Genomic DNA, 24,914 nt, shown 5'->3' with positions numbered 1-24,914 from the left:
ACGTAGGTACATGAGTGTAGAATAAATGTAAGGTTCCAACTTCACGGGGGGTCTGGAATGTAACACCTGTGATAAGTGAGGGAATACTGTATTGTGTTCACCACCCAGGGTCAAGTGTCCTTTCATTACTGTTTAACCCCCCTTTACCCTCTTCTACCTCCCCTACCCTCCTTTCCCTCTGGCAATCACCATACTATAGTCTGTGAGTTCCGGGGGGGGGGGCTTCTTTTTTTGCTTAATCCCTTCATCTTTTTCACCCAGCCCTCTATTCCCCCCAACAGCTGTCAGTCTCTCCTCTCTATCTATGAATTTGTTTCTATTTTGTTCATGAGTTTATTTTGTTCATCAGATTCCACATATAAGCAAAATCATAAGTTACTTGTCTTTTTCTGACTGGCTTCTTTCACCTAGCATAACAGCCTGCAGGCCCATCCATGCTGTCGCGAAGGGTACATTTTTCTTTTCTTTCTTTTTACAGCACGTAGTATTCCATTGTGCAAATGTACCACAGTCTTTTTTTTTAATCCACTCTTCTACTGATGGGCATTTGGGCTGTTTCCAGATTTTGGCTATTGTAAATAATGCTGCAATGAACATTAGAGGTGAATATATTCTTTTAAAATTCATGTTTTCTCCAAGTACGTTCTCAGAGATGGAATCACTGGGTCAAAAGGCAGTTCCGTTTTTAATTTTTTGAGGTAACTCCATACTGTTTCCACAGCGGCAGCACCACCTGACATTCACTGCGGGTTTTCAACAGACCCTGCCCCCAGGGAAGCCCAGTGTGTAGCAAAAATGAAGAACGACAGAGCTGGAGTATCTCACAAATGCAGCTGCACAGGCCACAGGGGACGGATGTAAGCTCTCCCCCCCCTGCAGAACCCACTGGGACTCTCTGAGGCTTGTTTTAGGCGCCAGGCAGCAACCTTCCTCATGTCTGGAGGCTCAGAAGGAGAAGAGAAAGAAAGACGAAGACTGGATCAAAAACTTTTCATATTTAAGGCTAAGGTTGACTTAACGAGCCCCTTCCAGTGACAGGGCTCCCTCCATCTTTGAGCCAACCCTCCCTCACTGGATACTGGTGATGATGGTGACACTTAGAAGTGGAGTTATGGTGAACCTGCTGCATCTCTTCATGCCTTCATAAAGTCTCTCCAACGTGCTTAAACTGGGGCATCTCACCAGTCAGTCAATGTGCATCTGTTGAGGTCCTACTATGTGCCAGGTCCTGTGTAGACACTGCTGATGCTGAGGTGAACAGCACCGGGTCCCTGCCTTCCAGCTGCTCACAGGCAGAGACATCTTGTGTCCCCTGTGGTTATGAAGTACATAGTTTTCTATGAACTCTTAAAAAATTACAACCATTTGGTTCTGTCTTCATTTGTGTCACCCAAGGCACCAAGGAGCCTTACTTATGGTGGTTCCTCTATCACAGATGGGACTGCCAGCAGACTCAGGGCCTTAAACATCAGAGGTGGGTTGGGGTCATACTCATGACCCATGCTTCCCCATTCTCCCTCCCCGTTTGGGCATCCTTCCTCAGAGTGGGGGGAGCGGAGTTAGAAACTTACACAGGCAGTAGGAATGGAAAGACTGAGAGGGGTTCAGGGCAGGAGATGAGAACAGGAGGATGAGTGGAACCAAGAGAGACCCTGGACGCTGGGATCCTGCAGCAACTGCAAGGGCTCTCACCTTCCCAGGCTCTCCTCGCTACCTCCTTTCCGCTGCCAGAAACGCGGCCTCTGGCCTGGCTGTCTCTGATGGAGTCATCAGTATTCAATGGCACGAAGGTATGCACGTCCATGAGAGGGGGAAGAAGGAGGGGAAGAGTAGGGGAAGCAGCATAAGAAGGCGGAGCTCTTCTTCCAGAGTGAGGACAAGAAGAACATTACTCTGGAGGAGAACAAGGAGATCCTGAGAAGTGACGTGGGCCACACTGCAGACGACCCCTAGGCCACAGTTGTCGAGATGTTGCTGGACAAAAACTGCCGCTATGCCCTGCATGACACAACCTAGGAGATCAAGGACAGCAAAGAAGACATGGCATTTATCTTCTAGGTCCTTGAATCTGCACCCCATTAAGAGCAAAGTGGTCTATGCCAGCTCCAAGGATGCCATCAAGAAGCTGACAAATCAAGCACGAATTACAAGCAGAACGCTCCAAGGAGATCAAGTACCGCTGCACTCTGGCAGGGAAGCTGGGGGGCAGGCTGTTCTCTCCCTGGAGGGCAAGCCTTTGTGAGCCCCCTCCAGCCCCCTGCCTGGAGCCATCTGGCAGCTCCAGACCTGCCTGTGGGGTTGCAGGCTACCACTTTCCAGCCAGACCAGAGGGGCTGGGGGATCGCAGCAGGGGGAGGGCAATCTTCACCTAGTAGCCAAACAGCCCCCTCTGCACCCTGGACTTTCCTCCTTTCTCCACCCTGATGGTTCTGGCCCCCCCAAACCTCTTTTGATCTTCTGATTCCTCTTGGGTTGAAGCATACCAGGTTCCCCCCAGGCACCCCAGTTTGGGGGAGACTGTATTTTTTTTAAACATCCCAACTCCCCTCTTCTTCCTCCCCTTTCCCATGCTGCTAGTGTCTAACAGCAATACTGACTCTGCTTGTCTGTTTCGTTCTGTGTATAAATGGAAGGTGGCAGAGATGACCCCTCCCCATGCCACTTGGTTCTCTTCCCCCTTTCCACCTGGTTGTAGCCACTCACAAAGCAGGACCAGTAAGGGACTTTCAACTTAAAAAAGAAAAACAAACAACAGTAAAAAAAAAAAGTGCGTGTGGGGTGGGGGAAGCAGAGAGAGCATCTGTGAGACAGGACGGAGGAGCTGAAGCCAGAGTCCAGCTGGGGAAAAAGGAAGTCCCAAAAGCATGACCTCCAGAAGTCTATCCTCATCAAGAACCCCTGAGATGATCCCTTGGGGACCAGGGCAGGGCCATGGCATGGGCTCCAGGCAGGTGCTCATGTTTCATGCATGATTCCCTTGCAGGGCCAAGGAGACTGGATAATACCGTTTCCCCAAAAATAAGACATGCCCCCAAAATAAGACCTAGTGCAAGTTTTCTCAAGCTTAGAAATATAAAGCCTTCCCTGAAAATAAGACCTAGTAACAATCATCGCTACAGCTCCCCCCAAATTCTTGATGGAATTCAGAATTTGGCTGGTTATGCTGATGTTTGTGATGACATGACTACAGTGTATTAATAAATGTTGATTTTTTTGTTCAACAATAAATGTGAATTCTTGTTCGTGGAAAAATAAGACATCCCCTGAAAATAGGACCTAGCACATCTTTAGGAGCAAAAATTAACATAAGACACTGTCTTACTTTCAGGGAAACATGGCAGCAATCCTATGATTCAGATGTTGGCCCGCTTATAGCTGTCCCATAGGTTTCTGAGCCTCTCCTCATTTTTCTCACTTTTTATTTCCTCTTTCTGCACTGGTAGACTGTTTGATCCTTCCCTATGTTCCGATTTGTTGATTTGATCCCTGGTTTTCCTTCCCTCACCACTTGTTTCATGTGTGTTTTCGTTCATTTCAGCAGGACTAGCCTTCATTGCTTCCCTGTCTTGTTTAAGATCTGCTGTTAGGTCTGTAAGCATTCTTATAACCAAAGCTCTGAACTGTGCCTCAGAAAGATTTCCTATCTGCTGATCCATTAGATCAGATATTTGCTGTCTGGTCAGCTGTGTGACTGAGATCTCTATCATGATGTGTGCCATCCTGACAGTTTTGTGTTAACCTTTGCTTCCTGGACAGGGCTGTCACACCTCCAACACTATAGGGGGCGGAGCCCTATGCACTCGTCACTACCGGGTGACACTTCTCACCACACTGTGGCATTTTGTGTGTGTGGGCAGGGGTCCAAGATGGATTCCTGCTGTTTATTCTCCGCTGAGAGACCGGGAGCTTCTTCCTCCGTCCCCAACCCCTCCGGCCTTCATAGGCAATGGGGGTCTGCCTTCCCTGGCATCGGAATCTCAAGCTGATGGGTCTGGTCTGCAGCCAGGGGTGCTACCCAGGTGTTTCTCGCCTCTTTTTAAATACAGGTGTCTGTGCTTACTGCTGTCCTGCGGCGATCACCCCAGCTGCCACTGCCAGCACAGCTTGACCTCTCTGCCCTGGCTTCACCGTCTGGACGAGCACCACTTGTTTATAACTTCATACATTGGACTTCCATGTAGCTTTATTTTCTGGAAGTTCTGGTTATTTCTGGTTTTGTGGTAGATGTATTCCCTCTTAGTTGTGGAGGGAGATGGAGAGTGTCCGTCTAGGCCTCCATCTTGGCCGGAAGTCTCTATATTTTCATTTTCTATGTCTGTTGTTTCTTGTTGATATGTTAATTCTTTTTCATAAACACTCATTCTTATTTTAGAACTATTATCTCCTCTCTTATAACTCTGCAGATATGCCTATGAAAGTTACATTCTGATCATAATAAAAATGATTCTCTGAGTTTAAGTCCTCTGCTTCATCTGCTCCTTTCACTGTGTTGGACCCATCATATCATGGATAAGTCTTGTTTCCTCTCATCATCATTACAGCTGAGACCCTCCTTTCATGGCTGTGGCACTGTGTATAGGATAAGGAAAGGGAGCCTATTTTGTCCACTGCACTTATTGGGGTGCTGGGGGATGACTGGGACGCTTTCTGGGCTCTTTCTGAACTTCTCAGTGTGGGGGCTCTAGGTATCATCAGGCAGCAAGAAAAGATTTCTGTCCTTTCCACTCAACTACTAAAACTCATGGCTCCTGCTGAGAATAAGTCCCGCTGACTTCTATCTGGTCAAGTGCACTCCAAAAACCAGAAGTCTCTCTGATTAGTGACAATGAGCATTATTGTCATGTCTATTGGCCATCTGTATGTCTTTTTTGGAGAAGTGTCTACTCAAGTCCTGGTCCATTTTTTAAAATTGAATTGTTTGTCTTCTTGGTGTTGAGTTGTGAAAGTTCTTTATATTTTTTGGAAATTAACCTCCTATCAGATGTATCATTGGCAAAAATGTTCTCTCATACAGTGGGTTTCCATTTCATTTTGTTGATGGTTTCTTTTGCTGTGAAGAAGCTTTTTAGTTTGATGTGGTCCCATTTGTTTATTTTCCTTGTCCTAGCAGACATATCAGCAAAAATACTGCTATGAGAGAGATGTTTGAGATTTTACTGCCTATGTTTTCTTCTAGGGATTTTATGGTTACATGACATATTTAAGCCTTTTATCCATTTTGAGTTTATTCTTGTGTATTGTGTAATTGGTAATCTAGTTTCATTTTTCTGCATGTATCTGTTCAATTTTACCAATATCATTTACTGACACAAACTAAAACCACAATGAGATATCACCTCACACCTTCCAGAACGGCTACCATCAATAAATTAACAAACAACAGGTGCTGACGAGGATGTGGAGAAAAGGCAATCGTACTGCACTGTTGATGGGACTGTAGACTGGTGCAGTCACTGTCAAAAACAGTATGGAGTTTCCTCAAAAAATTAAAAATGAAACTCCCTTTTGACCCAGTGATCCCACTTCTGAGGATTTATCCTAAGAATCCCGAAACACCAGCCAGAAAGAACATATGCACCCCTATTTCCATAGCGGCATTACTTATAATTGGCAAAATCTGGAAACAGCCCAATGCCCATCATTAGATGAGTGGATAAAAAAGCAGTGGTACATTTACACAAGCAAATACTGTGGTGTGAAAAAGGAGGAAATCTTATTTTTTACAAAAGCACGGATGGACCAGAATATTATGATGCTGAGTGAAATAAGCCAGTTAGAGATAGACAAATACCATATGATCTCACTTATACATGGAATCTAACGAACAAAATAAACTGAGGGACAAAATAGAAACAAAGGCATGGACACATGGAACAGACTGACAGCTGTCAGAGGGGAGGGACTGGATGAAAGAAGGTGAAGGGATTAACTGAAGAACATACATGCATGACACACAGACACAGTCAACAGTGTGATGATGGCCAGAGGGAAGCAGGAATGGGGGCTGGGTGAAGGGGGACATGCGGTGGGAAAAATGGGGACATCTGTAATTGTGTCAGTAATAAAAATAAAGAAATAAAAAATGAATAGAAGTCTGCATTTACAGAAAGGGTCGGTTTTGTATATCAGACAATTGCTCACTCTACAAACACCTCTTGCTCAGTCTCTGCCTGGGCCTCACATTGAATAGGTTTACTGATGCTCCCACTCCCTAATGTGTGACTTGTCCACGACTACTTTAGATTGTTTTTTCTCTTCAATCAGATCCCACTTTTAATGTATTTATTCTGAAATCATTATAGATCCACAGGAAGATGAAAAATAGTATAGATTTCTTCACTCAGGTTCTCCCAGTGGTTCCATTATTCATCCAGTACAGTATTAAAATATGTTGACATGTAAATGCAATGGGTGTGCACAGTCCTCTGTCATTTTATTACATTTTCATATTTGTGTGGTCACTGACAGACTGCATGCTGATCTAGTCCATCACCATGAAGATGTTCCTCAGGCTGTCCTTTTACAGTCACACCCACCGAGTTCCTAGCACCATTCTTCAACCCTGGCAAATTCTGGTTTCTTCTCTACCTCAAAAATATGGTCATTTCCAGAATGTTTCATTATGAATGTGGTTGCAACATCAAACCTGTGTGTCACGTGAAGGGAAGGAAGGGATGGGCTGGAGCAAAGATGCTGCCACCCACATCAAACTTCCCTTCTTGCTGCTGTTGTAAAACTGAAGACAGGTCCTTGGATCAAGCGGCAGGATCAGTATGGTCCCTGAATTCCTTTCCCTCCTGTTATTTGGTAAGTTTCTTATGATTGATATATTGGGATACAAGACAAGGGTGGGTTTATTGAGAGATCTGAAGAACACAGGCTTTTATTCGGTTGCTTCACACATGTCAGAACCCACGCTGCAGGATTTCTATCCACTCATGAATCAAGTGCTGTTCAACGTGTGAGTATGTACATTCCACAGTCATGGTGGTACACTATGCCTACACCACTTTCACATAGGTTATAATTTATTGACCCTGAGTCAATGTTTTCTTTAAATAAATGTATTTATTTGAAACAATACAACAAGACTTTAAATAATAACGCAGTGTCACATACCAAAAAAAAAGGGGGGGAGTTACTATGAAAAATAATACAATGGAAAGGCAGAAAACGTTAGGAATTCTAGCCTTTTGCTGTTCATCATTAAGTTACTGAGCCCATGGATGAACACTTTTCTTTTAAAAAATGTAATACCTTAAATTGAGCTTTTCTCTTTGATTTGATCCAAAGGGCTTAGTGTGATATGAAAGTGCATAACTGTCTCATGCCATGACCATTGTAGAGAACACTGTCACTGCCTCAGCAACTTCATCCCACCGAGCACCAGCGATCCGCACTCCACACTTTGGGAACCACCACTCAGGTCCTTTCAAACAATCCTGTCTGATGGGAACTGGCCCACAGTGATAAGCGAGGACCTGGAGGTTGAGAGCTGAGGGTCATGCTCCTCAGGGTCATGCAAAGAGTGAGCACATAACTGAAAATGCAAGCCCAGGCCTGTCTGCCTCTTAAGTCGTTCCTGGTTGTAACAGGAAATTAAGAGGGATACAGGTATGGTGCCTTCAGAATTACAATGTCCTTTGAGTGAACAGATGCTGGACTGGAGAAATCCTAAGGACATGACAGGGCATTAGGTCACCCTGCTAAGTGGAAAGACAATCATAAAAGACCACATAGTGTATGATTTCACTCCTATGAAAATCCACAGTAGGGAAATCTATAGAGAAAGAAAGTACATTAGTGGTTGTTTGGGGATGGGGTAGAGGAGGCAGAATAGGGGAGTGATAGCTCATGGGTATGGGATGTCACTGTGAGGCTTTGAACGTGTTTTAAAGTTAACTGTGATGGTCACACATATCTGTGAATACAGGAAATCCACTGAACTGTACACTTTAAATGGGTGCATTCTATGGAATGTGAGCAATATCTCGATAAAGTACTTTATTAATGTCCCTTGGTGTGGAGCTGGGGTGCATCTCAGGATGTCTATTTGCAGATGCCAAGAAACCCAGGTTTCCTCATAGAGGGACAGTGTATGATTCCTGGCTTGATTTTGGTAACCATGACTGGGATCTTGGTTCTTAACCACACTTCTCTGATTGCTAAACTCTAGGAGAGTTCATAAGGTTTTCTTTACCTAAGAATCTCATCTGGGGAAGTGAACGAGATTCCATTCTGAGGCCTTCTAATTGTTTCCAGAATGTGACTGAATCCAACACTTCTTTTGGAGCCTCCTGTCCAGCACATACTGGTTGACCTGCATTTAAAATACATGAAATGGTGCTAGGGCTGATTTCCTTATCTGTACAGAGCTTAATACAATCTGCAGGGCAGGCTTTATGATCAGAGACCATGCATGTATAGTCCATCTTGTTATTTCCATGGGCATGAATCCTGTCATCATCCCCTCTCCTCTCCTTGGCTCAGGTGCTCTTTCTTTTGGAAATTTCCCATAGGGAGCTCTCCATCTATCAGTGAAGACTGTTCCTGTCCCTGAAGTACCCACAACAGACTACTGAGACAACTCTTGTGTCTGTGTAGGTGACATACAAAGTTGAGATGAGCAGAGATGTTCTGTGGTTGGGTTAGTTTAGGAATAGGTGACTCAAAGTCTATCCCAACCAACATGTCCTTCCACTCATGCTGGGCAAAGCCTCAAGCCTCAGAGGGACACCCACACTCAGGAGGCAGTTACAGGATTCCTATTTCCCCATCAGTCGTGTCTTCAGCAGCAAGAAAGGGGCTTGTGTTGAATAGGCAGTATCTGAGCAACGTCTGAATATTTTAGAATCTTGCTTGATCCTCATTCATAGGATGTCATGTCAAGAGGATTGAGTTCTGTAGGAATTCACTTAAAATTGCTCCATGAGGCATTATGATGGCTCTCTCTTCTTCTGTAAGCTTAATGTATTGGTTAAGCTGGACTCTCACACCTCAGTCACTCCCTCTCCACCGGTCTTCCAACAGATATGGAGAACTTAAGGAGGCTTCACATTCTTCGACTTTCTAAGATATCAACTCACTCCTGTAGAGTTCTCACTGTCACCACTGAAGTTGCTCAGTTTGCTCTGCATTTACATAGGCTGGTGTTTCCCATTGATCTTCCATCACCTACCCATCTATGGTAATGTGAGGTGGTGCTATCCTGCTCATGCAGCATGGTCCATTGCCTGGACAAGAGTTCGTTATGTGGACTCCACCCAGTGTGCAGAGCTGGGCAGGGGACAAAGGTCCAGGCTCCCACAGCTTTGATGCCCAGGCATCAGGCGGGGTCATGCTGCGTCCCAGGTGCAGCTTCTGAAGGAGCTCAGGCATCCACAAGCATTTGCTCTTTCTATGCTTTTCCTTCATCCATTCTCTGTGGCCCCACTGACTGTGCAACATTTCCTTCCAGTACTTTGGCACAATGCACTACCTTCCCCTTTTCAGACCAAAGATTTAATTTTCTTGATGTATCCATGCATTAGCAGCAAAAAGCCTGTAAATTCTCCTTTTCCCCCTCAAAATACCAAACTGTGCCTCCATACAACAGAAACAGGAAATTTCTGTTCTTAGCAAAAAATGTATAAACTCCTTGTTAAATTAGTATCTTTATTACAATATTTCTGTACAGCCACTATATTAATTTTCAGGTGAATTCAGCAATCAGGCAGAAGTGACTCCCCCGACATAGCATTTAAGGAAGGATGGCTGTGAATGGTCAGAAATGTACACAATCACTTTCACTTGGAAGTCACTATTGATCAGTTGATTTTGAGTACCTTATACAAGTCTTGAGTAACATTTCACCTGGTTCAGGTAGAGCAGTGGCTCCCTATCTTGGCTACAAACTTGTATCATTTGAGGGATGGTAAAAGGTATTGATGCCTCAGCCCCATTCAAAGGCTGTAATGTTTTCTCCACTGGACTTCCAACTAGCTGCCAGGGGAGCCCAACAAGTAGGCAAAGGTAGGAACTTCCCTGACTGGTGTGGCTTAACGGATCGAGTCCCAGCCAGGGAATGCGGGTGGGGGGGGGTCGCCGGTTTGGTTCCTGGTGTGGGCACACACCTGGTTTGGAGGCCAGATCACTGTTGGAGCCAACGCAACTGATTTATACTTTTCTCACACATTGATGCGTCTTTCCCTCTTTCTCCCTCCCCTCCCCTCTCTCTAAAAGCAGTAAGTTTTAAAATCTTTAAAAAAAAAACAAACCATTGATTGGAACATCCTACAAATGCAGCTGTGCGGGAGACAGGGAAGAATGTTTTCTTCTTTCTAGAATATCCATTTGGACTTTTCAAGACTTGTTTTAGGATACCAAGCAGTGAACTTCATCCCATTTGGATATCATGGGATGAAAACACAATGGCAAAGACTGGATCAGAAACCTTTAAGGATGAAAGCCACGGCTGTCACAACTACCACTATCTCACAATAGGGCCTCCTCTTCCTCTCAGCCAATTCCAAATAAATGTGGGTCATTGTGGTGTGAGGTTGGGATGGGGTGAAGCTGGTGGAAGACAAGAAGGTATTGTAACGTTGCACCTTTTTACATCTGGGTAAGATCTTTCAATCCTGCTTAAACTGGGCCATCTCATTAATCAGTCAGTGCGCTTTCATGGAAGTCCTACTATGTGTGAGGACCTGTGCAAACACTGGGGATAATGAGGTGAACAGCACAGAGCTCCTGCCTCCCACCTCCTCCCAAGTAGTGACATCTTGTCCCCCATTGTATGAGACACACAGTCTTCTAAGAACTCTCTTAAAAATGGCAAGCTAATAGTTCTGACAATTTATGTGACCCAAGGCCCCTGGAAGCCTTTACTATGGGGGTTCTTCTAGCACAGATGAGACAGTCACAAGACTCAGGCCCACTCAGGGCATCAGGGAACATCAGGAGTGAAGAATGATTAACCCAGTCACCAAGCTTCCTCAATCTCCCTCATGATTACTGCCTCCTACACAAGGTAGAGAGATCTAGAAAACACAGCAGACCCTAATAGAAACTGTAAGATGAAGAGTGGTCCAGGACACAAGATGAGACCAGGAGGATTTGTGGAATTTGTGGAACAAAGAAATGCCCTGCAGCCTTGGGAGGGGAGGGCAGCACAAAGAACCTCTATGAGATAGGATGGAGGAGCTGGGAGCAGAGCTGAAGCCAGAGTCCAGCGTGAGAAAAATGAGAACCCCAGGGGTCTGTCCTCATCATGGGCCCCTCCGATGGCCTCTCGAGGATCAGGGCAGGGTGATGACAAGAGCTCCAGGCAGGCCCTTATGTTTAATGGACAATTCCTTTGCAGGGCTATGTGTTGGCCACGGAGACATAAGAAGAAATGGTGAGTGTTTCTAAACTTAAACCTTCCTGACCACTCATCCACAAAGGCCCTTCTACCCTTTCCCCCTTCTTGAAATGGGCTTCCTGCGTGCAGGTGAGTGAATCAGATCCAGCCCTGGGCTCTGCTTCCTTCCAGGGTCACTTCCCAGGCCCTCCCTCAGTGCCTGGCCCAGCTGGGTGGTTCCTGCTCATGGTAACGTGACACTGCGATGCTCAGCTCCTACCAGGGATGTCAAGTTTCTTCTCAGAAGAAGAGGAATTATTGTGGCGTCCTTGCCATCTAATGATTCCCCAGAGGCTGTGGCAGAATTTCACCTCACTGACCTACAATACAGTGATGTTGGAGAGTACACCTGTGGATATTACAGAATAGTGAGCCCCAACATCACATCACCGCACAGTGAGGTCCTTCTACTAGTAGTGACAGGTGAGGATGGGGTCCTCAGAATAATATATGCTCTTCCTACGACAGGGATGAGGGGGCACCCAGACAATAAAAGTGGGTAGGGAGTCTCCTTTCCAGTGTACATGGGGAGAGACATGGGGAAAGACAGGAACAGAGTTGAGGACCATGATTTCATCCAGGGCTGGTAGGAGGAAAACCTCCTTCCTGGAGTCAAAGCAGAAAAGAGGGTGAGATCAGGTGTCTGTCACCCCCACACACACACTCCCTGAGAACCCTGCAAGGACAACATGGCTGAGGAGATACCCAAGGCTTCTCCCATGATTTCTGAGGCTTCCTTCTCTTATAGGACATTCACCTAAACCTTCCCTCCAAGCCCACCATACGGGTAAGGTGACCGCAGGAGAAAATGTGATTCTGCAGTGCCAGATGCCCAGTCATGTGACAGAGTCTAACATGCTTGCTCTACTGAAGAAAGGAGCTTCAGCACCCATACAGCTCCAGAGTCCAGAAGGGAATGAGACAGACTTCTCCCTTCGAAGTGTGACAGTCGATGACACTGGAAACTATAGCTGTGTGTACTACCAAACATGGCCTCCTTTCTGGGCCTCAGAGCCCAGTGATCAAATTACAATCTGGGTGACAGGTAAGATTCCTGCAAGATTTTCACGACCTTTTAAAAATTTAAGATTGGTAGTTTAAAAAGTCATAGAAATGTAAAGTACAGCATAGAGAGTGTAGTCAATAATGTTGTATTAACTATGTATGGTGTCAGATGGGTATTGGATATACCAGGGGAAACACTTTGTAAATATATGATTGTCTAAGCGTTACGCTGTACACCTGAAACTAATACAAAGTAATATTAATTTAAACTATAATTAAAAAAGAAAATTTAAAAGATACATAAATAGCTCATTTGCCCTGACTGGTGCGGCTCATTTGGTTCAGCATTGTTCTGAAAACAAAAGGTCACTGGTTGATTCAGTCAGGGCACATACCTGGGTTGCAGGTTTGGTCCCCAGTTGGGGCACATACAAGAAGAAACCGATTGATGTTTCTCTCTCACATCAATGTTTCTCTCCCTCTTTCTCCATCCCCTTCCCTCTCTAAGTAAATGAAAGATCTTTTTTAAAAAACAGTTCATTTGATCTGTCATCTTCTGATTCTCACTTCCTAATCTCTACCCCTTTGCCTTTCTTTGTTCTGTATTCTTGGATAATTTCACTTGCTGTTCTTCAAAATTACCTATCCTGCCATCAGCACTGTGCCTTCCACCATTCTTTGAATCTCTTTCAAGTTTTGGCAACAGTATTCCTAAGAACTCTATTTTGTTCTCAGAATGTGGCGTTCCACAGCCTCTGCTTGATGGTGTTTTAGCTCATGGCACCTACTGGTAGAACTACCTTGTTTCCTGCCATGACACACTCTACATTTCAGCTCTCTGTGTTCTCTTTCTGGCTCCTGAGCCTTCCAATGTGGTCAGTGAGTGTTTTATAATTAAAGCAAGGTGTATATGGCCAGCCCTGGGAGGTGGAGAGAACTTCCTGATTTCTAGGAGGAAGGGTCATTACTCATTTGTCCCTGTGGATTCGGCCTTCAGGGATCATTGTTACTGATGGGTTTAGAGAGGAACTTTGCACGAGTTGGAATGAGTGAGATAGGGTGGTGCGAATGCAGGCTTTTCTTCAGGAACCAGGACCAATGACATGTTGAGTCGTTCATAACTGAAGCTGAATACATAGTGGTCAATTAGCTCAGCCACTAAGCCCAAATTTTCCTAAGCCCACTACTGGAGTAAACGTCTGTGCTATGAGGACACACGCTGCTGCAGCTGCTGCAGTTCAGTGCTCTGTGCAGCACTGCTGAGTCTTCGTGTCCTTTGGACACAAACTCTAACATATAAAAGGACAAGGGAAAAGTAAATGCAACAGCTGGAATGGAGAGCGCAAATAAATGAAGGAAGAGAGGTAAGACAGAATACAAAGACAACGAAGAAAGAACCGCTACAATTCATTAAATGCCACATTTTAGTTCTGGTGATTAAAAATTTAATGAGGGCACCGCTGCCACTGCCCTGGAAACATGTGTGGGCACATAAAGGTCACCTCTGGTACATTCTTTGAGAAGCAGGGATGTCACTGGTGATCATCTTTATCTCAAATTCCCTAGGCAAAACATCAAGAGATTTCACCGTGGGTAACCTCATCCGACTGGGTCTGTCTGCTGTAATTATGGTTCTTATGGGGGCTTTCCTAGTGGAAGCCTGCTGGAGCTGGAAGGGGTCTCCACATGGATCCAGGTAAACCACTAAGCACTTCTCTTTATCATGGGCTTTTGTAGTTTATACAGTGTTCTTTAAACACCAACCTGCACCATTAGGGTATTTGTTTTGCATTATGGACACACATGAAATTTTAGCAGGATTTTATTTCAGCAGGTGTGACTTTCACTTCATGGTAAGAACATTTAGTATCTCTTCTCCTTTCCTATGAAACAGCAGTTGAAGCCCTAATCATCATGGAAGAAGAAAAGCAGCAGGTACTATCCATAATACCTCCTGAAACATCATTTTTGGAGGAGGATGAAAAGAAGGGGCTGTGTTTGGAGGCTGTGAGAAGGAATATCTTCGTGCCCTGGCCAGTGTGGCTCAGTTGCTTGGAACGTCATCCTCCAACTGAAAGGTTATGGATTTGTTTCCTAGTCAGGGCACATACCTAGGTTGTGGGTTTAATCCCCAGTCCAGGTGCGTACGAGAGACAACCAATTGATGCTTCTCTCTCATATCAATGTTTCTTTCTCTCCCTTCCTCTCCCTCTAAATGTAATGAAAAAATGTCCTTGGTAAGAATTTTTTAAAACCTGCATTTCTTCAGGTCTGTCCTTCTCTACCCGCAGGTCCTGCAGCTGCCTGGGTTGGGAGCCATGATGAATGCTTGATCCAGCCAGACCTGCTGAATCCTAACAGCTCTGTGGAACCTGCAGGCTCAGCCAGTCCAGGACGAGACAATGATTTCCCTCTTCACCTGGGGATGAATGTGTGTGCTCTTCACACACATTTTGGGTGACTCGAAAAAATACTTAAGTCTTCAGTCTGGCTGCATAGCATGTACAGTCTCATGTGCAGAAACTGTTCTTTCTTTGAAAGTGGGGGAAAGATGACTTCTCTATTACTTCCCTCTGTTCTATTCTGGGCTCTCTAGCAGCAGTTGGTCAAATGTTGAAGTTTCTGTATTTATCGTGTCTTTTAAATTTTATTTCATATATTCCCACCATTTTACTTAATTTGAAAGAATTCCAGACTATATCCAAGTATCAATTTGCTCCTGAGTTGTCTCCAGTATTCCTGGTGCACGTGTAAAATGTCATCCATTATATTTTCATTTTCTTTGTCTGTTCTTTCTTGTTGATATGTTAATTCTTTTGCATAAACACTCATTCTTATTTTAGAACTATTATCTCCTCTCTTATAATTCCAGATATGCCTATGGTAATTACATTCTGATCATAATAAAAACAATTCTCTGAGATTTAGGTCCTCTGTTTCATCTGTTTCTTTCACTGTGTTGGACCCATCACATCATAAATGAGCCTTGTTTCCTCTCATCATCGTTACAGCTGAGACCCTCCTTTCATGGCTGTGGCATTGTGTATAGGATGAGGAAAGGAAGCCTGTTTTGTCCACTGCACTTACCGGGGTGCTGGGGGATGACTGAGGCTCTTTCTGGGCTGTTATCTGTTGAACTTCTCAGTGTGGGGGCTCTAGGTATCCTCAGGCAGCAAGAAAAGATTTCTGTCCCTTCCACTGAATTACTAAAACTCATGGCTCCTGCAGAGAATAAGCACCACTGGCTTCTATCTGGTCAAGTGCACTCCAAAAACCAGAAGTCTCTCTGATGATCAGTGACACTGAGCATTATTTTCATGTCTATTGGCCATCTGTATGTCTTCCTTGGAGAAGTGTCTACTCAAGTCCTTACCCACTTTTTAAATTGAATAGTTTGTCTTCTTGGTATTGAGTTGTGAAAGTTCTTTATATTTTTTGGAAATTAACCTCTTATTAGATGTATCATTGGCAAATATGTTCTCCCATACAGCGGGTTTCCATTTCATTTTGTTGATAGTTTCTTTTGCTGTGCAGAAGCTTTTTAGTTTGATGTGGTCCCATTTGTTTATTTTCCTTGTCCTAGCAGACATATCAGCAAAAATACTGCTATGAGAGAGATGTTTGAGATTTTACTGCCTATGTTTTCTTCTAGGGATTTTATGGTTACATGACATATTTAAGCCTTTTATCCATTTTGAGTTTATTCTTGTGTATTGTGTAATTGGTAATCTAGTTTCATTTTTCTGCATGTATCTGTTCAATTTTCACAATATCATTTATTGACACGAACTAAAACCACAATGAGATATCACCTCACACCTTCCAGAACGGCTACCATCAATAAATCAACAAACAGGTGCTGACGAGGATGTGGAGAAAAGGCAATCGTACTGCACTGTTGATGGGACTGTAGACTGGTGCAGTCACTGTCGAAAACAGTATGGAGTTTCCTCAAAAAATTAAAAATGAAACTCCCTTTTGACCCAGTGATCCCACTTCTGAGAATTTATCCTAAGAATCCCGAAACACCAGCCAGAAAGAACATATGCACCCCTATTTCCATAGCGGCATTACTTATAATTGGCAAAATCTGGAAACAGCCCAATGCCCATCATTAGATGAGTGGATAAAAAAGCAGTGGTACATTTACACAAGCAAATACTGTGGTATGAAAAAGGAGGAAATCTTATTTTTTACAAAAGCACGGATGGACCAGAATATTATGATGCTGAGTGAAATAAGCCAGTTAGAGATAGACAAATACCATATGATCTCACTTATACATGGAATCTAACGAACAAAATAAACTGAGGGACAAAATAGAAACAAAGGCATGGACACATGGAACAGACTGACAGCTGTCAGAGGGGAGGGACTGGATGAAAGAAGGTGAAGGGATTAACTGAAGAACATACATGCATGACACACAGACACAGTCAACAGTGTGATGATGGCCAGAGGGAAGCAGGAATGGGGGCTGGGTGAAGGGGGACATGCAGTGGGAAAAATGGGGACATCTGTAATTGTGTCAATAATAAAAATAAAGAAATAAAAAATGAATAGAAGTCTGCATTTACAGAAAGGGTCGGTTTTGTATATCAGACAATTGCTCACTCTACAAACACCTCTTGCTCAGTCTCTGCCTGGGTCTCATATGGAATAGGTTTACTGATGCTCCCACTCCCTAATGTGTGACTTGTCCACGACTATTTTAGATTGTTTTTTGTCTTTAATCAGATCCCACTTTTAATGTATTTATTCTGAAATCATTATAGATCCACAGGAAGATGAAAAATAGTATAGATTTCTTCACTCAGGATCTCCCAATGGTTCCATTATTCATCCAGTACAGTATTAAAATATGTTGACATGTAAATGCAATGGGTGTGCACAGTCCTCTGTCATTTTATTACATTTTCATATTTGTGTGGTCACTGACAGTCTATATGCTGATCTAGTCCATCACCATGAAGATGTTTCTCAGGCTGTCCCTTTACAGTCACACCTACCAGTTCTCCCAGCACCATTCTTCAACCCTGGAAAATTCTGGTTTCTTCTCTACCTCTAAAGTACGGTCATTTCCAGAATGTTTGATGTGATAATACCTGTTTTTAATTTATGAATGTGGTTGCGACATTGAACCTGTGTGTCATGTGAAGGGAAGGAAGGGATGGGCTGCAGCACAGATGCTGCCACCCACATCAAACTTCCCTTCCTGCTGTGGTTCTAAATCTGAAGACAGGTTCCTTAGATCAAGCGGCAGGGTCAGTATGATCCCTGAATTCCTTTCCCTCCTGTTATTTGGTAAGTTTCTTATGACTAATATATTGGGATTTGAGACAGGGATGGATTGACTGAGAAATATGAAGAACACAGGCTTTTATTTGGTTGCTTCATGCATGTAGGACTCATGCTGTAGGCTTTCTACTCACTCATAAATCAAGTACTGTCCAGGCTCCCAGGGCTTTGATGCCCAGGCATCAGGCTGGGGTCATGCTGCGTCCCAGGTGCAGCTTCTGAAGGAGCTCAGGCATCCACAAGCATTTGCTCTTTCTATGCTTTTCCTTCATCCATTCTCTGTGGCCCCACTGACTGTGCAACATTTCCTTCCAGTACTTTGGCACAATGCACTACCTTCCCCTTTTCAGACCATAGATTTAATTTTCTTGATGTATCCATGCATTAGCAGCAAAAAGCCTGTAAGTTCTCCTTTTCCCCCTTGAAACACCAAACTGTGCATTCATACAACAGAAACAGGAAATTTCTGTTCTTAACAAAAAATGTATAAACTCCTTGTTAAATTAGTATCTTTATTACAATATTTCTGTATGGCCATGATATTAATTTTCAGGTGAATTCAGCAATCAGGCAAAAGTGAACCCCCACCATGGCATCTAAGGAAGGATGACTATGAATGGTCAGAAATGTACACAATCACTTTCACTTGGAAGTTTCTATCAACCAGTTGATTTTGAGTACCTTTTACAAGTCTTGAGTAACATTTCACCTGGTTCAGGAAGAGCAGTGGCTCCCTATCTTGGCTACAAACTTGTATCATTTGAAGAATGGTAAAAGGCTTTGATGCCTCAGCCTCATTCAAAGACTGTGATGTCTTCTTCTGTGGTTCAGTCTGACCACTGGACTTCTGACCAGTTGTCAGGAGAGCGTAACGTGTAGGCAAAGTTAAGAACTTCCTTGGCTGGTGTGGCTCAGCGGATTGAGCCCCAGCCTGGGAACGAAGGGGTCACCGGTTCGGGTCCCAGTAGGGGCACACGCCTGGTTTGGAGTCCAGGTCAACATTGGAGCTGACATGACTGACTGATGTTTTTCTCACACATTGATTTTTTTTCTCTCTTTCTCCCTCCTTTCCCATCTCTCTAAAAGTAAATAAATCTTAAAATCTAAAAAAAAAAAAAAAAAAAAAATCATTGATTGGAACATCCTACAAATGCAGCTGTGCGGGAGACAGGGAAGAATGTTTTCTTCTTTCTAGAATATCCGTTTGGATTTTTCAAGACTTGTTTTAGGATACCAAGCAGTGAACTTCATCCCATTTGGATATCATGGGATGAAAATAAAATGGCAAAGACTGGATCAGAAACCTTTAAGGATGAAAGCCATGGCTGTCACAACTACCACTATCTCACAATAGGGCCTCCTCTTCCTCTCAGCCAACTCCAAATAAATGTGGGTCATTGTGGTGTGAGGTTGGGATGGGGTGAAGCTGGTGGAAGACAAGAAGGTATTGTAACGTTGCACCTTTTTACATCTGGGTAAGATCTTTCAATCCTGCTTAAACTGGGCCATCTCATTAGTCAGTGCGCTTTCATGGAAGTCCTACTATGTGCGAGGACCTGTGCAAACACTGGGGATAATGAGGTGAACAGCACGGAGCTCCTGCCTCCCACCTCCTCCCAAGTAGTGACATCTTGTCCCCCATTGTATGAGACACAGAGTCTTCTAAGAACTCTCTTAAAAATGGCAAGCTAATGGTTCTGACAATTTATGTGACCCAAGGCCCCTGGAAGCCTTTACTATGGGGGTTCTTCTAGCACAGATGAGACAGAAGACTCAGGCCCACTCAGGGCATCAGGGAACATCAGGAGTGAAGAATGAATTAACCCAGTCACCAAGCTTCCTCAATCTCCCTCATGATTACTGCCTCCTACACAAGGTAGAGAGATCTAGAAAACATAGCAGACCCTAATAGAAACTGTAAGGTGAAGAGTGGTCCAGGACACAAGATGAGACCAGGAGGATTTGTGGAATTTGTGGAACAAAGAAATGCCCTGCAGCCTTGGGAGGGGAGGGCAGCACAAAGAACCTCTATGAGATAGGATGCAGGAGCTGGGAGCAGAGCTGAAGCCAGAGTCCAGCGTGAGAAAAACGAGAACCCCAGGGGTCTGTCCTCATCATGGGCCCCTCCAATGGCCTCTCGAGGATCAGGGCAGGGTGAGGACAAGGGCCCCAGGCAGGCCCTTGTGTCTCATAAATGCTTCCTTTGCAGGGCTATGTGTTGGCCAAGGAGACATAAGAAGAGATGGTGAGTGTTTCTAAACTTAAACCTTCCTGATCCCTCATCCACAAAGGCCCCTCTACCCTTTCCCTTCTTGAAATGGGCTTCCTGCGTGCAGGTGAGTGAATCAGATCCAGCCCTGGGCTCTGCTTCCTTCCAGGGTCACTTCCCAGGCCCTCCCTCAGTGCCTGGCCCAGCTGGGTGGTTCCTGCTCACGGTAACGTGACACTGCGATGCTCAGCTCCTACCAGGGACGTCAACTTTGTTCTCAGAAGGGGAGGAAATACTGTGGCGTCCTCACCATCTCCTGATTCCCCAGAGGCCGTGGCAGAATTTCACCTCACTGATCTAAAACACAAAAATGCTGGAAAGTACACCTGTGAATATTACAGAAGGGTGAGCCCCAACATAGAGTCACCACCCAGTGAGGACCTTCTACTAGTGGTGACAGGTGAGGACAGGGTGCTCAGAATGATACATGTTCTTCCTATGACAGGAATGAGGGGACACCCAGAGACTAAGGGTGGGCAGGGAGTCTCCTCTCCAGTGTACATGGGGAGAGACATGGGAAAAGACAGGAACAGAGTTGAGGACCATGGCTTCATCCAGGGCTGGTAGGGGGGAAATCTCCTTCCTGGAGTCAGAGCAGAAAGAGGGTTTGATCAGGTGTCTGTCACCCCCCACACACACACTCTCTGAGAACCCTGCAAGGACAACATGGCTGAGGGGGGACCCAAGGCTTCTCCCATGATTTCTGAGGCTTCCTTCTCTTACAGGATATTCACCTAAACCTTCCCTCCAAGCCCACCATAGCGGTAAGGTGACCGCAGGAGAAAATGTGATTCTGCAGTGCCAGATGCCCAGTCATGTGACAGAATCTAACATGCTTGCTCTACTGAAGAAAGGAGCTTCAGCACCCATACAGCTCCAGAGTCCAGTAGGGAAGGAGACAGACTTCTCCCTTAGAAGAGTGACAGTTGATGACACTGGGGACTATAGCTGTGTGTACTACCAAACAAGGCCTCCTTTCTGGGCCTCGGAGCCCAGTGATCAAATTACAATCTGGGTGACAGGTAAGATTCCTGCAAGATTTTGACGACCTTTTAAAAATTTAAGATTGGTAGTTAAAAAAGTCATAGAAATGTAAAGTACAGCATAGAGAATGTAGTCAATAATGTTGTATTAACTATGTATGGTGTCAGATGGGTATTGGATATACCAGAGGAAACACTTTGTAAATATATGATTGTCTAAGCGTTATGCTGTACACTTGAAACTAATACAAAGTCGTCGGCAGCCGTCCGTCTGGAGAGACGATGGTGTAGCTTCTTAAGAGTCCATCTGCACTGCCGAGAATGGCTGTGCAGTCCGACTCGGGAGTGACATGGTATCTGTCTCCTCCCGTGTTGAATCGACATCTTGCGATGACGCTGAAGCTACAGAGCCTGGGCAGGGTAATATGGAGGGTCTGCTGTTGCCCATGCAGCAGACCCCCTCTCTCTTCGCAGCTGAAGGGTCCAAGGGAAAGACGGAGTCGATACAGCTTGGGTTCAGGTGCACCGCAGGAGTTGCCGGTGTTGACCACAACATCAAACCGCCTTAGGGACTCCGGCTCCGGATTTTCTGTCGGGGTTTACTCCCTTAGCCTTTCCCCTGAAGAGGTATGCCGCAAGGCAGCGGAGGTTTTTTGGAGTCAGAGTTTTCCTTCTCTGATGTACCCTGACTGGAAGATCGAACCAGCGACACTTAGCTCGCAGGCCGACGCTCAGTCCACTGAATACATGAATAGCTCATTTGCCCTGACTGGTGTGGCTCATTTGGTTGAGCATTGTTCTGAAAATGAAAGCTCACTGGTTGATTCAGTCAGGGCACATACCTGGGTTGCAGGTTTGGTCCCCAGTTGGGGCACATACAAGAAGAAACCGATTGATGTTTCTCTCTCACATCAATGTTTCTCTCCCTCTTTCTCCATCCCATTCCCTCTCTCTAAAAATAAATAAAACATCTTTTTTTAAAAACAGCTCATTTGATCTGTCATCTTCTGATTCTCACTTCCTAATCTCTACCCCTTTGCCTTTCTTTGTTCTGTATTCTTGTATAATTTCACTTGCTGTTCTTCAAAATTACCTATCCTGCCGTCAGCACTGTGCCTTCCACCATTCTTTGAATCTCTTTCAAGTTTTGGCAACAGTATTCCTAAGAACTCTATTTTGTTCTCAGAATGTGGCGTTCCACAGCCTCTGCTTGATGGTGTTTTAGCTCATGGCACCTACTGGTAGAACTACCTTGTTTCCTGCCATGACACACTCTACATTTCAGCTCTCTGTGTTCTCTTTTTGGCTGCTGAGCCTTCCAATGTGGTCAGTGAGTGTTTTATGATTAAAGCAAGGTGTATATGGCCAGCCCTGGGAGGTGGAGAGAACTTCCTGATTTCTAGGAGGAAGGGTCATTACCCATTTGTCCCTGTGGATTCGGCCTTCAGGGATCATTGTTACTGATGGGTTTAGAGAGGAACTTTGCACGAGTTGGAATGAGTGAGATAGGGTGGTGCGAATGCAGGCTTTTCTTCAGGAACCAGGACCAATGACAAGTTGAATCATTCATGTCTGAAGCTGAATACATAGTGGGCAAGATTATTAGCCACAAAGCCCAAATTTTCTTAAGCTCACTGCTATGAGGGCAGATGCTGATGCAGCTGCTGAATTTCAGTGCTCTGTAGAGCACTGCTTGCTTTTTGTGTTGTTCGGACACAAACACTAACATGTGATGGGACAAGGGAAAAGGAAATGCCAAGAAGCTGAAACTGAGAGGAGTAATAAATGAAGAAAGAGAGATAAGACAGAATATAAAGAAGACAATGAAAGAACCACAACTCTGTAAAACTCCATATTTTTTTCCCAGTGATTAAAACTTTAATGAGGGTACAGCTGCTACTTGCCAGGAAACACAAATGGGCACGTGAAGGTCACCTTTGGTACATTCTTTGAGAAGCAGGGATATCAGTGATGATCCTCTTCTCTTTCTCGTATTCCCCAGGTGCCACATTAATAGATGCTCCAGGCACCACATCGAGAGATTTCACCATGGGTAACCTCATCCGACTGGGTCTGTCTGCTGTAATTATAGTTCTAATGGGGGCTTTCCTGGTGGAAGCCTGGTGGAGCCGGAAGGGGTCTCCACGTGAATCCAGGTAAAACACTGAGCACTTCTTTTCTTCATGGGCAGCTGTAATTATACAGGGTTCTTTAAACACCAGCCTCTGCCATGGGGACTTATATTTTTCAATACGGCCAGGAATGGAATTTTAGGTGGGATTTTTCTTCACCAGGTGTGACTGCTCCGTAAACACATTGTAGGGACATTGAGTATCTCTTTTTCTTTCCTACTAAATAGCAGTGAAGTCCCAGTCATCATGGAAGAAGAAAAGAAGCAGGTACTATCCATAATACCTTTTCAAACATCCCTACATGGGATTGGTGGGGAGAAGGGGTAATTCTTTCTGGTTGAATATTTGGAGGTTGTAAGAAAGAATATTCTTCCTTTGCCACATCCCACTTTGATCTCAGGTCTGTCCTCTACCCACAGGTCCCATAGCTGCTGCAGAAAACAAGAGGTGCTTGATCCAGCCAAATGTGCTGAATCCTAACAGCTCTGTGAATCCTGCATTCTGTGCCAGTCCAGGACAAGATGATGACTTTCTTCTTCCTGTGCTCTTCACCTGGGGCAGATGACAGGGCTGAGCAGAAAGACTCACATAACACACACTGAATGACTTGAAAAAATACTTAAAACTTCAGTGTTAGGCTGGGTAGTATGTACAGTCTCATGTACAGGGGCTGTTCAACCTTTGAAAAATGGGGGAAAGATGGGCTTCTGCATAATATTATTTCCCCTTTACTTTGTTTTCACACTCTCAACGAGGAATTGATGAAATGCTAAAATTTCTGTATTTATCACATCTTTTAAATTTTATTTCATACATTCCCACCATTTTACCTAATTTGGAAGAATTCCAATCTATGTCATAGTATCGATTTTTTCTTGAGTTGTCCCCAGTATTTCTGGTGCAGGTGTAAAATGTCACTCATCATATTTTGTTTTCAAGATCTATTGTTTCTTGTTCAATAAATACTAATCCTTAATTTCTCTTGTTCAATAAATACTTGTTCTTAATTTAGAACTATTATCTCTTCTAATTCCAAAGATATACTTATAGAGAAAAAAAATTCTGATTGTAATAGATATGATTCTCTGGGATGTAAGTCCTCTGTTTCATCTGCTCCTTTCACACTGTTGAACCCATCAGATCACGGATGAGTCTTGTTTCCTCTCATTATTATTACAGCTGAGACCCTCTTTTCATGGCTGTGGCACTGTGTATAGGATGAGGAAACTGAGCCTTTCTCCACTGCACTTCTTATTGACACTGGTCTCATCAATGAATTTTTTTTTATGATGCCGAAAGCATAAACAAAAGCAAAAATCAACAAATGGGACTACATCCAACTCAAAGACTTCTTCAGGACAAAAGAAACAATTAACAAAATGAAAAAACAACCTACAGAATGGAAGATTTTTTGCAAGCCAAATATAAGATAAGGGATTAATATTCAAAATATGTACAGAACTCGTACAATTTAATAACAAAAATACTGCCACAAACAATCCAATTAAAAAGTAGGCAGAACTAAATAAACATTTGTTTCAAAGAGTACATCAAAATGGCCAATAGGCACATAGATAGTCAATATCACTAATCAAAAGAAATGCAAATCGAAATCACAATGAGATAGCTATTACCTCACACCCACTGAAATGGCTATTAAAACAGGAGATAGCAAGTCAACAACAGGAAATCCTTGTACTCTGATGGTGGGAATGTAAATTGGTGTGGCCACTTTGGAAAACTACATGAGGGTCCTCAAAAAATTAAAAATAGATTACCATATGATCCAGCAATCCAACTTCTGGGTGAAAGGAAATGGAAACAGGATTTCAATGCGATACGCA

At 44.1% G+C, this 24,914-nt stretch overlaps 2 protein-coding genes across 2 annotated transcripts; both read left to right on the top strand.

The window, feature by feature from the left end:
* Window positions 1-11,454: 11,454 nt before the first annotated feature.
* Window positions 11,455-14,433, top strand: LOC149995375 (T-cell-interacting, activating receptor on myeloid cells protein 1-like). Its single transcript, XM_090259194.1, has 5 exons — window positions 11,455-11,473; window positions 11,516-11,806; window positions 12,132-12,428; window positions 13,955-14,084; window positions 14,283-14,433. Exons 1-5 carry the CDS (start codon window positions 11,455-11,457, stop codon window positions 14,287-14,289), a joined length of 744 nt encoding a protein of 247 aa, XP_090115320.1. The 3' UTR covers window positions 14,290-14,433.
* Window positions 14,434-17,633: 3,200 nt separating this feature from the next.
* LOC149995374 (T-cell-interacting, activating receptor on myeloid cells protein 1-like) lies at window positions 17,634-23,758 on the top strand. The gene is made up of 7 exons (XM_090260261.1): window positions 17,634-17,692; window positions 19,896-19,931; window positions 20,065-20,355; window positions 20,681-20,977; window positions 22,956-23,094; window positions 23,298-23,337; window positions 23,490-23,758. The coding sequence occupies exons 1-7, from the start codon at window positions 17,659-17,661 to the stop codon at window positions 23,496-23,498; spliced, it is 846 nt and encodes a 281-aa protein (XP_090116387.1). The 5' UTR covers window positions 17,634-17,658; the 3' UTR covers window positions 23,499-23,758.
* The last annotated feature ends 1,156 nt before the right edge of the window (window positions 23,759-24,914 follow it).

Source organism: Furipterus horrens, unplaced genomic scaffold (genome assembly GCF_987537825.1).
Source record: "Furipterus horrens unplaced genomic scaffold, mFurHor1.1.pri manual_scaffold_13, whole genome shotgun sequence".
NCBI classification, from domain to species: domain Eukaryota; kingdom Metazoa; phylum Chordata; class Mammalia; order Chiroptera; family Furipteridae; genus Furipterus; species Furipterus horrens.
Note: the sequence above shows the minus strand (reverse complement) of the source record. Positions and strands in the feature narration are given on the sequence as shown.

Excerpts from the sequence above, each read along its gene's own strand:
- LOC149995375 (XM_090259194.1), top strand. Across the intron at positions 11,807-12,131 it reads CCTTCTACTAGTAGTGACAG|GACATTCACCTAAACCTTCC; the intron begins GTGAGGATGGGG and ends CTTCTCTTATAG. Across the intron at positions 12,429-13,954 it reads AATTACAATCTGGGTGACAG|GCAAAACATCAAGAGATTTC; the intron begins GTAAGATTCCTG and ends CAAATTCCCTAG.
- LOC149995374 (XM_090260261.1), top strand. The coding sequence starts at position 17,659 with ATGATCCCTGAATTCCTTTCCCTCCTGTTATTTG. Across the intron at positions 20,356-20,680 it reads CCTTCTACTAGTGGTGACAG|GATATTCACCTAAACCTTCC; the intron begins GTGAGGACAGGG and ends CTTCTCTTACAG. Across the intron at positions 20,978-22,955 it reads AATTACAATCTGGGTGACAG|ATGCTCCAGGCACCACATCG; the intron begins GTAAGATTCCTG and ends CCACATTAATAG.